At 37.1% G+C, this 16913-nt stretch overlaps 1 protein-coding gene across 2 annotated transcripts in view; it reads left to right on the top strand.

The window, feature by feature from the left end:
• Positions 1–16913, top strand: part of LOC121413691 (popeye domain-containing protein 3-like) — a 42110-nt gene that overhangs the window by 7540 nt on the left and 17657 nt on the right. For both annotated transcript variants that reach the window (XM_041606614.1, XM_041606613.1), the window contains exon 2: positions 8002–8655. In XM_041606614.1, coding sequence (XP_041462548.1) covers positions 8168–8655 — 488 coding nt within the window. In that variant the 5' untranslated portion in view covers positions 8002–8167. The remainder of the gene's footprint in view (positions 1–8001; positions 8656–16913) is intronic.

Below are 16913 nucleotides of genomic sequence, written 5' to 3'. Positions count from 1 at the left end.
CATTTAGGGTCAATGAACTTAGACCATGTTGGGGGAATCAACATCAAAATCTTAACCTGAGGTTAAGATTTTGAAATATCACCAAACATCCTGCATGAGTTTTACGTCACATGACCAAGGTGAAAGGTCATTTAGGGTCAATGAACTTTGGCCGATTTGGGGGTGTCTGATGAATTACAATCAAAACTTAAAAAGGTTTGGGATCTGATTCATGAAACTTGGACATAATAGTAATCAAGTATCACTGAACATCCTGGGCAAGTTTCAGGTCACATGGTCAAGGTCAAAGGTCATTTAGGGTCAATGAACTTTGGCCGAATTGGTTTTTATGTTGAATTACCATCATAACTTTGAAAGTATGTTGGTCTAGTTCATAAAACTTGGACATAAGAGTAATCAAGTATCACTGAACATCCTGTGTGCATTTTAGGTCACATGACCAAGGTCAAAGGTCAATGAACTTTGGTCTTAAGGGGGGTATCTGTTGAATTACCATCATAACTTTGCAAGTTTATTGATATGACTTTTGAAACTTGGACATAAGAGTAATAGAGTATCACTGAATAACCTGTGCAAGTTTCAGGTCACATGATCAAGGTCAAAGGTCATGTGAGGTCAATGAATTTTGGCCACATTGGTGGTATTTGTTGAATTACCATCCTATCTCTGTATTGGTCTAGTTCATAAAACGTGGAAATAAGAGTAACCAAGTATCACTTAACATCTTGTGCGAGTTATAGTAGTTTTCAAAGTCAGCACTGCTGCTATGTTGAATCGCGTGATGCAGGTGAGACGGTCAGAGGCATTCCACTTGTTTATTATTATTATTTCTTGTATATTCATTCCTTTTACTATGAAAAAATCACACAAAACCTTTAAATACATATAAAACAAAAAACTGAGGAATAAGATATCAGCACACATTATGGGGATTACTTCCCGTAAACGATAAGGTTGTTGATCGACGATCTATGAGATATTATATAAAAGAAAATCGTTCTAGCAAGAGGGGATAAAGTTTTAACAAGTTTTTCGGTACTTTAAATTTTCAATGTACCAAGCAACATTTGTAATATTATATTCAGCATTTTTTTTATTAGTTACAATTCCAATAATCTCAGTGGCCTAAGATATATTTTCTGGGGTTATATTGACCCGTTAAGTAAAGAGAGAGAGAGAGAGAGAGGATCTATGTGATCAAGAAGTGATAAGATAGGAAAAAAACTGATTTGAAATGACTGAAAGCGAGACAGGCAAATAAAGAAGACCCCCCTCCCACACCCGTACCAGAGTTACGGAGTTAGGCTGTCCCGTCGGTGGATTCAGGTCCATCAACATCTTGAGGTTTAATCTTTCCAGGGGGCAAACGTGTGTGGGTGTGTGTGTGTGTTTGAGTTTTGTCAGACGTGTCTCAATCAGATATGATTATTTACGTCTGGGACCGACCTTTAACGTCACCATCCGAAAGACGTGATCAGGGCTCGAACCTCGAACCTCTGCATCAATTTGTAACTTCCCCACATAGCTTTGATTACAGGCGCACGCCACAACGCCCAGTCTTTAAATATGGTGTAGTCTTTGCTCTAGACCCATGCAGTTATTTCAAAATAGGAAATTATTAGAAACGATAAAAACAGACAAACAATATTAACAAAGACGCCACAATATCATTGATGTAGAATAACGTTGTTGTTGTTGTTGTTGTTGTTATTTTGGGTTTTTAAGGCGCGTACCATTCATATCTGAATATTTACACCTCTTATTAATTTGACGTTTTGTGGTATTCATTTCAATTCAATTCAATTTTATTTATTTCACTTCCATCAAACAAAAACAAGTTGTATACCAACTTACGGTATGCCTTATCAAAGGGTTTTATAGTTTGGGAGATGCTGGTGTCTAAGTTTTTAGATTAATCTTTTGCTTAATTTGTATTTTAAGAGAACTGGATGTGGGGTAAAGACAACTCTCTAAACCCAAGCATTTTAACTGGGTTTAATTTTAAAGATTGGTTTTAGCTTTGATTTTTTTCAATATTTGTTTATCTTATAAATAGCTGGGTCTAGACGAAGGTCTAAGCATAATAATAATGTTATTCAACAGGAATAAGAATACGACAAATTCTTATGTTTTTAAGATTGTTTGAATTAATTTGTAAATGACTGGGTCTGGAATAGAGACAACGCTCTAAACATGTGCTTTTGTACTTGGTCTTAATTTGGAGGATTGTTGGTTCTTAGATTCGTTGTTGGGGGTTGGGTTTTATTGTGTTTTTATTCTTGAAATAATTGTGTCTGGAGGAAAGTCTACAATCGATCTCCATGTTATTCCACAGTAGTTAGATTATTGGGTATTTCTTTTAGACAATTTTATTTTTAAATAATAACCAAGTCTGGAAAATTGACGTTTTCTTTGCAAATGCATAATTACAATGTTTTGTAGGGGTCTTAGTATTATTATACAAAAGAATCTGGGTGTGGGGTACAGACATATTTTTTACTGGGTATGAATTTTAAAAATTGGTTTTAGATTTGATTTTCTTTTTTAATTCATTTCTTAGATAACCTGGTCTGGAGGAAAGAGTACGTTTTACAACTCATGTTATTCCAAGAGAATATGATAGGGTCTTATGTTAGAAGATTTTTTTTTTGGAATTTTTGTAATGATTAGGTCTGGAATAAAGACAACATTCTAAACCTCTTTTTAAAAACATGTTCTTAGGTTCAAGGATTGCTTGGTATTAGATTTGGAGTTATTTATATTTTTACTCTTAGCCTTATTTTGAAAAACAAATGACTGCGTCTGGCTGAAATACTACGCTATATGTCCATGTTATCCAGCATTAATAAGATTATGGGGTCTTTATATGGTTTTTGTTGTTGTTGTATTGTATTTACAATTTTTGAATAACAAGGTTTGGAGAAAAGGCTAAGCTCGATTTTCTTTTTTTTTCCACTGGAATATCATTATGGTATCTTAGTTTGGACTTATATTATAATTTTTGAAATAACTGGGTCTGGAAAAAAGACTTTGGACTTACATTATAATTTTTTAAACTACTGCGTCTGGAAAAAGACTGGACTTTTGTGCTATATGAAGGCATTACCATAGGGTTTTAGTTTTTAGTTTTAAATAACCGGGTCTGGAGAAAAGACTATGCTTGATTCTCAATTTACTCATAGCGCGTATATTCACAATACGTTCAGTATAATTTAAAACAACAACAAAGACTTTGATTCCACCAGTTTTAATTAACTGGGTCTGGAGAGAAGACTAGGCTCGATTCTCATTTTTATTCCACCGGAACATCATTATCGTATCTTAGTTTGGACTTATATCATAATATTTGAAACAATCGGGTATGGAATAAAGACTTTAGGCTCATATGATTATTTTTTAAACAACCGGGTCTGGAAAAAGACTTTGGATTTATATTATAATTTTTTAAACAACCGGGTCTAGTGAAAAGACTTTGTACTTAAATTATAATTTTTGAAACAACCGGGTCTGGAATAAAGACTTTGGGCTCATATGATTATTTTTTTAAACAACCGGGTCTGGAGTAAAGACTTTGTAATTATATTATCATTTTTGAAACAATCGGGTCTGGAATAAAGACTTTAGGCTCATATGATTATTTTTTAAACAACCGGGTCTGGAAAAAGACTTTGGATTTATATTATAATTTTTGAAACAACCTGGTCTGGTGAAAAGACTTTGTACTTATATTATAATTTTTGAAACAACCGGGTCTGGAATAAAGACTTTGGGCTCATATGATTATTTTTTTAAACAACCGGGTCTGGAATAAAGACTTTGTAATTATATTATCATTTTTGAAACAATCGGGTCTGGAAAAAGACTTTGGATTTATATTATAATTTTTTAAACAACCGGGTCTGGTGAAAAGACTTTGTACTTATATTATAATTTTTGAAACAACTGGGTCTGGAATAAAGACTTTGGATTTATATTATAATTTTTGAAACAACCGGGTCTGGAATAAAGACTTTAGGCTCATATGATTATTTTTTAAACAACCGGGTCTGGAAAAAGACTTTGGATTTATATTATAATTTTTGAAACAACCTGGTCTGGTGAAAAGACTTTGTACTTATATCATAATTTTTGAAACAATCGGGTCTGGAATAAAGACTTTAGGCTCATATGATTATTTTTTAAACAACCGGGTCTGGAAAAAGACTTTGGATTTATATTATAATTTTTGAAACAACCTGGTCTGGTGAAAAGACTTTGTACTTATATTATAATTTTTGAAACAACCGGGTCTGGAATAAAGACTTTGGGCTCATATTATTATTTTTGAAACAACCGGGTCTGGAGAAAAGACTTTGGACTCATATTATTATTTTTGAAACAACCGGGTCTGGAATAAAGACTTTGGGCTCATATTATAATTTTTTAAACAACCGGGTCTGGAATAAAGACTTTGGGCTCATATTATTATTTTTGAAACAACTGGGTCTGGAAAAAAGACTTTGAATTTATATTATAATTTTTTAAACAACCGGGTCTGGAGAAAAGACTTTGGACTTATATTATCATTTTTTAAACAATCGGGTCTGGAATAAAGACTTTAGGCTCATATGATTATTTTTTAAACAACCGGGTCTGGAATAAAGACTTTGTACTTATATTATAATTTTTTAAACAACCGGGTCTGGAATAAAGACTTTGGGCTCATATTATTATTTTTGAAACAACCGGGTCTGGAATAAAGACTTTGGATTTATATTATAATTTTTGAAACAACCGGGTCTGGAATAAAGACTTTGGATTTATATCATAATTTGTTAATTAACCGGTCAGGAAAAGAGACTTAGCACTTTGTGCTATATGAACGCATTACTATACGATTTTAGTTCAGAACGGATTTGCCAAAAATCCCTTCAAATTTATTACATTTGTGGGTAAAGTCATTATTACATTTGTGGGCGATCAAAAATTATTACATTTGTGGGTAAAGTGCATTATTACATTTGTGGGTGAAATTATTACATTTGTGGGTAAAGTGTTATTACATTTGTGGGCGTTATTACATTTGTGGGTAAAGTGTTATTACATTTGTGGGCGTTATTACATTTGTGGGCGTTATTACATTTGTGGGTGCAACAGACGTCTCTGTGACGCGGGGGGAATTCGGTTATGGCGTAACCCTAGCTTTTTGGGTGTTAGATTATCACTGTGATCTACCATTTTACATTCCCTGATAATCTGATAATGCATTTTTGTTTCGGGTGAAATAGGTTACGACACGATTCTTCTAGAGGCCTGTAAGGTAAACCATTGGGATGACTAGATGGAAGGGATACTACTTTTTACACCCTGCAAGAGAAGTCAACAGGCTTTCAATATAAAAAAACGGTAGCTCCACTTGGATACTATCAAATTATTTCCCATCCTCCTCTCTCTCTTTCACGTTAAAACCTCCCTGGACATGTGATGTCTGCAAACACTCCACGGTTTAAACGCAATCACTCTCCTCAATTGTCAACCCTGGAAAATAGAGAATTCATAAAGTGTCATTTTGCCCTGGATAATAATGCACGCTCTGCCAAGGGTCTCGACCACCATTATTTGAAGCGGTAAAAAATTATGGGGAAGAAATTGAGAAGAAGGTGCACTAATACACTCCAGAAGGTGGGAGAAAAACGCATTAAGAAATATGATTTAGGTTACAGTACGGTGGAGTGAAAGTTCACTCCTGTCGCCGGTGATGTCTATTGAAGGCTATATTAGATGTTAGAGATCTCGATATGACATTGTTGCCAATTCCAAGTCAAGTTCTATTTGTGTGCTCTGTTAACAACACTTCTATTTCGTACACGTTAAAGGTAGAATAGGAGATAGCATATTCTTTGTTAATTAACACATGTTTGATTGGTGATTACACTATTGTTAATGTTACGTTACTGATTATGATGAAGAACACGAGCAATAATAACATTACAACTATGGTATAATAATTTTTTTAATTAAAATATTGATGACATAATATTCATGATAATGATTACAACAATAACATCGGCAGCATTACTAAAAGTATTAATTGATAATGAAAATGATTATAGTTGTTATGCAAATTATACTAAATATCTTGATCTGGAGCATTAATGCAGTTTGCATACCTCAATTGTTGCCAGGGCGGTGCATTTTGATTGAACAATTAATCCCGAAAATGAGGAAGTATTCCTTATTTGATGATATTTATTTTAAAAAGTTGTACAAATCCACCCTCCCTTAATTTATTTTGATTATTATTATTCCACTTTCCCCCTTTTCATCGCTTGAAAAATGAGAGGGGCGATATAGACCTGTGCTCCGTGTGGCGCCGACCGCGTGACGTTGGTTCCGTCCTGCAAGTCTTGCAATCCTACTGCAATTTCAAACGCAGCTTTTAATTGAAGATACATAAACTGCTTTGAAAGGGCCTACATCCTTGACCCGGAAGGGATAGGTGTTCCCAGTACCAAGGTACTTCGGCCATCTTTACCATGTAACCATTTAACCATGGTGAAGATGTAGAAAAAGTGCTACATAGCACCATGGAGACATTCCAGTAGGTTCATGGTAGCACAATATACATACCTTATATGCGAGTCAGCGTTTAATATGTCTGACGACTGGGCTGAAGATATTTCGACCCAGCCACTTGGGGTTTAATGTGGAAACCTATAAACATGACAAAGTGAAGTGTTTTAGAGTTAAAATGTGCCATTTGTCATACAATCAAACCTACTGCAAACATTCTTCAAAAAGATTAACTCTGAACGATCAGGACTTGTGTATAGATGCTAAGAAGAGAGCTTGGTGATTTGATATTTTGATTAAAAAAATGAGAAAAGAAATTCAACAATATGCACTGATACGAATTTATAAGAAACAACACACGTAAATAGATATAAAAAAATTCATCAGAATAGGTATCAAGGAATCGCTCTTTAATCTTGAGGGTTAGTGAAGACAGTGAACAGGGTTCTTCTGTGATACCCGAATCGAAACAATGAGAGGATGGAAGCTGTATTTGCGATCACTCATCTTCGTCATTAAACTCTCCCATAACTGCTTCTCACCAGCTGTTATAAGGCTTGGCAAAGAGATGGGTTTTATAACCTCAGGCGCACGTGGGCGACTGGCACAACCTACCTTTATCAAGGAGATATCACCTATCTCCTTGCCTTTATTAATGGGGCTCTCGTATAACGCATGGCTTCCTTACCTTCAGTGTATGGTGAGATCGAGGTGATTCTAACCTACTCATTCTTTGGTGGTTTTGTAAACATAATAGCCACGTTTTCGATCACAGTAACTCATTTCTTCATCCGAGTCTTCCTTGAAACTTGATACCGAGCTGTATAGCCTCATTAGCCTGTATGCCCGTATGATACTTTTGAGACAAGAGTTCTTTAAAGCCCGTCAGTCAAACAAGTGAATTGTTTTTTTTTCCTACCACTGGCTTTATTTTATTCACGAATGATTTAAAAAAGAACGGTAAAGTAAGATGACTACTGGTAGTTAAATGCATATGGAAGTTAAACATGTAAAACATAGAACATTTTTAAATCGATTATTATACTTATGTATAATTATGTTGTAGGACTATCGAGGGTACCGGAGGTTTTGACCGTGTGGAGAGCGTCACAGAGATGACAAGGATGTTCTATAGAAACAAAATCCGCTACGAATAGGCTTATATATTTAGTCCCCATAACAAGTGATCTCCCAGTTTTAGCAACCCCCTCTTTCAGTAATTAACCTAAATTCGTCAAATGGGGCGAATCTCCATTTCCCGTTTATTATCAGATTTTTCACATTATGGGGAATACCGGACAAAAGCCTCGACCTGGGGCCTATCAGATTTATTGGTGCATATGCCTCCCGAACAAACGAATTACAGGTCCAACAACTAGCAACTAAGGCCAGTGCTGATTGATAGACAAGTCTTAACATGTATGTTACCATTATTTCACTCTTTTTCAGGAAGGATAACAAGGAGAAGTGAGGGAAGTCTGGCGACGAGATTTATCAGCATGTGCCTCTACAACCTTTTTGGATTCCTTAGATGAGACAAACTCTTCCAGAAGCTACGGCCTTCAGCTACACGGTCCAGAACCAAACACATTAACGCCTTACCGCAGTAGCCAACATGCAGAACAACGGGTCGGACCCTGTTATAGATCCCGATGCCGGTTGCGATGACATGTTCTTGCCGCAGCACTCGGTCTACCAACTCGGATCGTTCATACTCTTCAATGGGTTCCTGGTACCGCCGAACGTTGGTATAGCCCAGGCCCTGTGGCTCAGATCGGCTTTGGTGATTGGTGGGTTCTGCTACGTACTCTGGTCCGGAGCCGTTCTATGTTGGCCCGATGCTTTCGGCTGGAACATGGCATCGTTGTTGATCAACCTAGCTCACCTTCTGTACCTTATCTACCTCGTGTACCCGACTAACTTTGAAGAAGAGATCGAGAAGGTGTATGAAACCCACTTTAAACCGTTCAATATTACCAAGAAAGAATTTAAGAAGATTTTAGACTGCGACGGAGAAATTTATGAGCTAGATGCAACCGGACGGTACGCGATGGAGAACAAATCGAGAACAGATAGACAGATAGCCATGCTTCTAACAGGAAGGTGAGTCCAAGATTGATTTACAATCTTTAATGTGAAATGGAGTGTCAATATTAAGCCATTTTAAATTTATGCAGAACCTAACGACGACTGGCATAATGGGCACGTCAGATTGTATCTCAACATTGCTAAAGGAAGGCAAATTATCTTTTCCTTGGTAGATAGTGAAATAGTTTATAATTATAAAAACAACCTAGGTTCATTATTTTGCATTTTATATTACAGTGATCTTTTAAGTCAAATGTAACTTAATTTTTCATGGAACACCCCTTAATCTTTAATTTCATTCTCATGCACATTTCCCCTAAGGCAGCTGGACATATTATTAACGAAGATGTTAGTTGTAAGGGACTGTTTTTTTCTTAGATTCGTGTAAAATGAGAAGTATTCAGTAAGATTGCAAAGGCGAAACTGGTAAAAATAGATCGTAGCATCAGGGATCTTACAATCAAGTCTTTCAAACATTTTGACGACTTATGAAACACCAAGATGATGTTAGCGGGAATCGAAAAAGGTGTGTTTCTCGCATCATGTTGAACCCCTCGTGGAGCGTTGTGGCCCAGTGGGTTAGTCTTCTGACTTTGAAACAGAGGGCCGTGGGTTAGAATCCCAGCCATGACGTAATTTCCTTCAGCAAGAAATGTATCCACATTGTGCTGCACTCGACCCAGGTGAGGTAAATGGGTATCCGACAGGATTAATTCATTGAAAGCACTGAGTGCTGAAAGGCAGCTCGAGCTAAAGCCGGGGTAAAAATAATAAACAATGCGCCTCGGAATAGATTATTTCTAGATAGATGGTGCTAATTAAACGCATATTATTACTATCATTATTATTTCATCAGTGGAAAAAGTTGATCCATATACAAGACTTTCCACCTGGCAATTCATTGATCTGCTGTCTCACTATTTCCATTCGGTCAAAATCAGTTACCATGGCAAAATTGAATCTCGACCGATCAACATCAAGGATCCAGCGTAGTTTTCATTGATTTCCAACTTGTCATTGATGACAATTTAATGATACTTTTACACTGATGGATGGGCATTAAAAAATCTGTCAATTGGACACAATGATTGCTACACTGTATTATACAGGATGTTTTTTATGACACCTCTGACCATTTCAATTCCTCACTATCGTTTAATGAAAAAAAGAGAGCGAATGAACGTGCGTCCTTGAGACTTGCGGAAGTGCTCTTGTCGGTAACTGCTCACACACCTTGTTTCATGAAATGTTTGAAATCGCAGTGTATCTTACACTCAGCAAACACATGCCTCGGTCACCCTTTTTGCCTAGAGGTCATTTTTATATCATTGCCCTACGCCTTGCTAGGCCTTCCATGGTGTTAAGGGCATACAAGAACAACCAAGCCTTTCATTGCATGTTATAAAATATCTTAAAGTATTTTATGTCAATGGCCCTGGGAAGTGGGGGTGTTAATGTATAGTTATATACCTATCCTGTACATGATTACAAAAAGTGCTTAATGTCCATTTCTTAGGTCAGAATGTCAAAATGATAAGCTCACGCTTCACTCTCGCATTATTTGATTGTTGAAATATATATCGCCTTCATGGGTAACTCCAAACAGTCCTTATAACAGGTCCCTTTTCGATCAGGCCAGAACGTATATTAAAAATATCTCCTCGCGCTGATCGCACTCGCAGTATTTATTTGTTACATATACGCATCTTGTTCAGGATCACAAACATTGCTCAAAATGTTCAATTTTTAAGATAAAGTACATGATATTTCTAAAAAAAACTTTAGCTTGCGCTTCTCGCTCGCCCTATTTAGCGATTTTGTTCTTTTACAAGAATAGGCTAAGAAATGACTGTTATATATGTATATATATGTGTGTGTATACAAAAGAACAATGGAAATCTGAATTTTGCCCCCCACCTTTGAGGGGGGATTTCAGCCCACGTCAGCACCCCCACTGAAAAAAATGTACTCATGGCTCTGTTTATGTCTACGTCTTGCATTGATTATGAATAATAGTTACACATCTAATGAAGATATAGAAACTGAATTACAAAAAAGAACTTAAAAAGTTGTTTGGGTAGCACCTTCATCTGGACCTCTGATTATGTAGTGACGGCAATATCATGCATTTGGGCGGCGTGTGTGAGGGTGAGTGTGCATGAGTGGTGGTGCGAGTGTGCGTGTATTATGTGTCTGATTTGGTGTGATGACCTTTGATCGATCACTATAAGAGACAGAGTAAGAATTTACAATGTAATCTCAAAGCTCAGTCATCATAAATGGACAATGATATAAGGATACAAAGGTTGTGGTGAAAGGGTGTTGGATAGACCTTCTTATTAACGAAATAAAGCCAGTTTCTTTCTATCAACTTTGGTCGGACTTCAACGACACGGATAGTGGCATGTCTACATCTACTGTAGATTGCATTGCAAAACGAACCAAATTGATTATACTGGTAATTGGGTGGCAAGAGGGGTGTCAGAGAGGAGAGAGGGGGTCAGAGTCAGGTGTGTAGATTACATAGGTGGTGGATACGCCCACTTACATGTAGGCCTATTCTCGACGTTTTAATTTGGCGTAATATGCCTTGAGCGTAATATAGACGGGTGCCCCCCCCCCCCTTTCCCCACATCGCCACCAGCGCATGAATGGTGACACGTCAGCGTTTGTGGAATTGTTGAATTTATCTGTTTTGGATGGTCAGGTATATAGTGCCATTTGGCTTTGTTAATTTCATCACATAAAGGCTCTATATTCATATCTACGGTAGATTACCACACCTTTAAATTTAATACAAATCCAAAGCGGTTTTGAATAGTGAGAAATAAAATACAATATTTCGATTTAAAAAAATGAATTCGAATTCAAAAAATGCAAAAGGTTAAATGAAAAAAAAATTATCAAAATTATCTATGGGTTCCTTCTAAATCAGTCCCAAGAAAAATCTAAAGCAGAAGGGTAATGGAATGATTGATCGGGGGGGGGGGGGTGTTGCACTTTGGGAGTGATTGTTGTACTTTCACTGCTGTCTGACAGTGTAAGATAACATTTTGATGGGCATTTTCTTTCTTCTATTTGATAATGTTAACCCCCCCCCCCACACACACATACACAAGACATACTTATTAGTCATCCCATATACCAATTTTGTATAAAGAAGGGAGAGGTTTGCAAAGTGCTAATATGGTTCACCTGGTTTTGATTATTGTTTTATTCGACTTTCCCTCGTTACACTGATCTTTACTGGAGGTGTAAATATCTACCGAAGATAATCGCATATTATTGCAGTTAAGAAGAACATAAAATGTAAATGGAGGATATATGTGTGTGTGTGTTTCAAAATGATGATTTTACCTGCGTGGTTAATTTCCTCCTCATCCTATTCTAATGAGCTAAGATGTACAAATGATGACGGTGTGAAAAAAAAATGGGGCGGAGGTACATCACATATAGAATGATGAAATTCTATGTGATGACAATGACAATTAAACACTTGCACACCTCTCCGGTACCAGATTGTTAATTTTTAATGGAAAGGAGCTAGAGCTTACAATAGCTCCGTAATGTTGACGTTTCATTGATATCCAAAACATAAATTCCCCCATCGTGGATAAATTCCTTGCATACAGTCGTTTTCTAGTCACACGCAGACGAACAAATGTTACTGGCAAATATGTGTAAGTAATGTTCAAAAGGGATGTGATATGAAACGCTTTTACACCCCTGGATTGCGCCAAAGAACTACACCTTTGAGATGGGCTCGTGCGGCCAACAAAGCTTTGTAAATGGTTGCTATGGTTACAAGGAATTGGAAGCCGATTGTGTGTAGGGTTTATTATCTTATAAATATACACGGTTGGTTTTACGGGCTTCAAAATTGTACGCCTAATGCTGTATTCACTTCCATTAGGACCTACAACTAACCTCCATACATAACATCATGTAATACGTATATAAGACTTTCGAGAAGGACGGAATATGATAGAAATTTAATTTGAAGCTATGTGTGCCTAGCTAACAAAATACATACAATAACTTGCTCCTTGTGAAGGGAATTCTCGGTTGTAATGCCGTCATATAATGTTGGGATTTGAGTGTTAAAGCAGCGTAATTCTAAAAACTTACTTATTGAAATCATCAGGCAGAATGTTTCATTATACTTTCATGCCCTTTCACGTGATGATGTTAAAGAAAATGATAAGTATAACCAATACTATCACGACATTCAGGTTTTTTAAAATATGCTAACGCTTTCCCTGAAATTTGCCCTAAGTAAATTGGGTTGTGGTAGCTCATTTCCCCCGTCACAGCAACGGTATTTAGTTTATATCAGCCCCAGCCGTCACTTGCTTTACTAATCTCTGTCCTCTCCTTGGGTTCGCTTTGGGAGGTCAATGTAAGTGGGTAGCGATATGACACGAACAGTTGCTCAGGGACTTAATGACAAACCATTGCCACAATTAATGATTAAAGGGACGAACTCAATACCAATGTCTTGTTCCTGTTTAAAGCATTATCAGACTTAATATATTATAATTGATATTTCGTTATCAGATAGCAGATTTTTTTTTCATTTGTATAGACAATAACCCCCAAACTGGACAAATTTTTCATGTGCGTTTCGATGTCTCTGTAGTGTATTGAACTTTCTTGTGTAACTTCTCGTTACGTCATTTTAAATTCAAATTCATTTTGTTTCTTTCTGTCTAAATAAGTGACGGTACTCGCTTCATGATTTATTTAGGGGAACGTGAGAAAAATTATGAAAGCTGGCGCAGCTTGTCTTTAACGGTCATCTAAGGGACTGGGAAGATATGCAGTTATCACATGTCGACCTTTATGAGTATCATATCTGTCAAAAGTCATCATTCTTAATCGGTCTGCGGCGTGTGCGAAGTAAACATGTCAGGCGATAACACATGGCATATAGGCCTACAGGAAAGATGTAGGCCTAACCAAACATTCAGTGTATGTTTGTGAGTAAGGGTGTGGGTGTGCGTATATGTGTGTGAAGGGTAGATCGGGGAGTATTTTATTTAGAGGCTATGGGGGCGCTCTGTGATGTAAGGATGCGCCGAAGATATCTCTAAACTTCGCATAGGGGAGGGAGAAAGGTATCTATTTTTATATAAAAAAAGAAAGGTGTGGAAGGGGCGATTAACTCTGTGTAATGGTCAAGGAGTGACATTGGTTTTGATAATGGTTGAAAACGCTTTCCCTCAACGCTTTTTAACCCGATTCGCCTTTTTAGGTTTTTAGAGTATACAGAGATAAGAATTTAATGGCTGTGTCTCGCTGTGGGGTAGGGTTGGGTATAAGAGCGGAACCCCCTCCCCTCTCCGTATTTGATACGTTTTACAAGGTGGGTGCCTGTATGATTCTGTTTAAAAAGATTCAAAATAGCGAGACAGATATTGGAAATCTCCTGATGATTGAAACTTGGGAACTGCTTCCTTGTTGCTGCTCCCGCACTCACCCCTTCCCTACCCCCCCCCCGTCCAGGGGCGGAAATCTCTCCCAAAAGGTAGGGGGGACAAGGACAAGGGTCTGGAAAATTTGACACCAAGCAAAAAAAAGGCTATTACCTAAATTATCAGGTCATTTCGACGAAAATATATTTGACAAGCAAAAAAAATAAGGTCTTCTCGTCCGAAAACGCACGTTTTATTTACATTTTCAGTGATATATTTCTTAGCACCACCAAAGACCCAAAATAGTAGGGGGGACATTTGATATTGTCCCCCCTACTATTTTGAGTAGGGGGGACACGTCCCCCTTTCCCCCCTGGGACTTCCGCCCATGCCCCCGCCCCGCCAATCGTTCCGGAAACCCTGGACCCGCCACTGATATTAGAGACGGAAAGTGATTTCCTCAAAGACACCAAGTAGGCACATCCTCTGGGCGACAGGTCGCTGGTATAAAGCCTGCTGTAACGAGGCGAGAGGTGTTCCACTGGGATCAATAATTGTAGAAGTGACCCTTTTGTAAATTGTTGACGTTCTATCTTTGCGCCAAGGGCCTCGTATGAAATGCAAGAATTCTCTCTCTCCCCCTCTCTTCCCCTTTCTTTCTCTCTCTTTTCTTCTCCTCTCTCCCACCTCTCTCTATTAATATTTCTCGCTCCCTTGTGCACACTCTTTGTTGTCCCTACAGTTTTGCACTCGTCCACATGTTCTTAGATTTGTCATCTCTTTCGTTAATTCTCCACCGTTTTTGACGCTTTTCTATTCGCCTATGGCCATCTCGCCTTCCTGATGTTGATAAAAATAAGATTCCCTTTCATTTACATAAGCCGGTCTTCCAGCAGGCGCTGCCTATAGTATCATCCATCTCTATTCAAATATGTTAAGCACCTGGCTCAATTGCACAAGGTACATTAAAAAAAATATTTGGTATGACTCGTTTAGTGATCGAACCCAAAACCTAACATTCTACCACTGATCCACGTTCCACGTTCCCCCATCTCCCTCTCCCCTCCCCATCTTTCCATATAATATATCTCACTCTCCCTCTGTAAGGTCCGTTGTTCGTTAATGCCCAATATATTGGATAATCCTTTGCAATCCTGCTTTGTGATTTGAAGTTCCAGCGAGTCTTTAAAGGTCAAGGCCACCCAAGAAAAATGTTGAATGGAATCAATAGAGAAAAATCGGACAAGCATAATGCTGAAAATTTCCTCAAAATCAGATATGAAAAAAGAAAGTTGTGACATTTTATAATTTTGCTTATTTTTCTCAAAACAGTTATGAGCACAACTCGGTGATATGCGAAATGAGAGCGTCGATGATGTCCCTCAGTCACTATTTCTTTTGTTTTTTATTGTTTGAATTATACCAAATATTCTTTTTTTTACAGATTTGACAATAAGGATCAACTTTACTGAAACATTACGTGTTAAAACGATGATAATTCCACATGTTCAGTGAGGAGAAAACCTTGTTTCACGGGATAATTAGGAGCAAATTAGAATATTTCATATTTCATGATCGAAATACAAAAGATAAAGTGATTGGGTGACGTCATCAGTCCCCTCATTTGCATACCGACCAAGACAGTGCCTACAACAGTTTTGTGACACTAAGCGAAACTTTAAAAATGTCATAAGTTTCTATGTCCAATTTTCACGAAATTTTCAGTGCTATGCTTTTTGGATCCTTCTCTTTTTATTCAAAGCAACTTTATGCTGGGGGTGGACTTGTCCTTTAAGAAATCTAGGCAACAATATTTTGTTTGATGAAAACAAGAAGCCGCTATTACCTTGATCCCTGATCGGTCAGATGTGTACACGGGTACGCTCGTTTAATTTGCCTAATGGACATGAAAATATTATCATTGTGAATGGTTATATCAGTTACCCTTAAAACAAAACTTTATAATGAATTCAATAAATGTTTCAATTTTTTAGTGCAATTAATAAAATGATACATGGAAGAATTGCGTTATGCTGGGAAGTGAAAAAAATCAATATAAGCAGGAATGTGGATGATCTTCGCCCAACTACGCAGTTTCTACTTCCTTATAAACATACATAAATATCTACCATTGTCATTGTGGGTTTGATAAAAATAGAATGATTGATACAGAATGTCAACACTTTTACCTGTCATAGATCGCCACATCGTCTAGGATGTGCTGTGAATGAGTTTTGACCTTTTATATAACAATATCATGTCAAGTTTTTTTTATCTGACTTGTGTTAATAATCATGAAAATGGCGCCACTCCAAGTTAACAAATCAATGATATGACTAATGTAGTGTGACTTAGGTCTGAGCATTTCCTGTGTCACTCTGACTGTGCCGTTGGACTTTGGGGGTGATTAAGTTGTGCTCAAAGACGTCAAATAAATCTGTTCTCAAGCACAGTGTTTATGCATGTATATCGATATATCGCAAATTTCCAAATTCAATAACAAAATACACTAAGTCTGTTCTATAATTTCTGTAAAATCCTCACACATCCTAAATTCATTCATTCATTCATTTAGTAATACATATATAAAAGAGACTTTCTAACCACAATATAATTATGGATATAGCTTGCCCGACGACTAGGAGCCGACCGACCGTTTTTATTATATATGATAAAACAAATATCAAACTTGCAGATCTCCGTTCTTGATAGATATTATGAATCTATATAATGACATTACATATACACCGTTTCTTGTAGAGTTATAGTGACACATGAACCGACCTCTTACCCTATATTATGCGACAAGTCAGACCAGTTGGAAAAAAAAAAACAGAGATAAAACTCGATGAGCAAAAG

Source organism: Lytechinus variegatus, chromosome 4 (assembly GCF_018143015.1).
Source record: "Lytechinus variegatus isolate NC3 chromosome 4, Lvar_3.0, whole genome shotgun sequence".
Taxonomy (NCBI): domain Eukaryota; kingdom Metazoa; phylum Echinodermata; class Echinoidea; order Temnopleuroida; family Toxopneustidae; genus Lytechinus; species Lytechinus variegatus.
The sequence above is the reverse complement of the archived record's forward strand: the minus strand, read 5'-3'. Positions and strand labels throughout refer to the sequence as shown.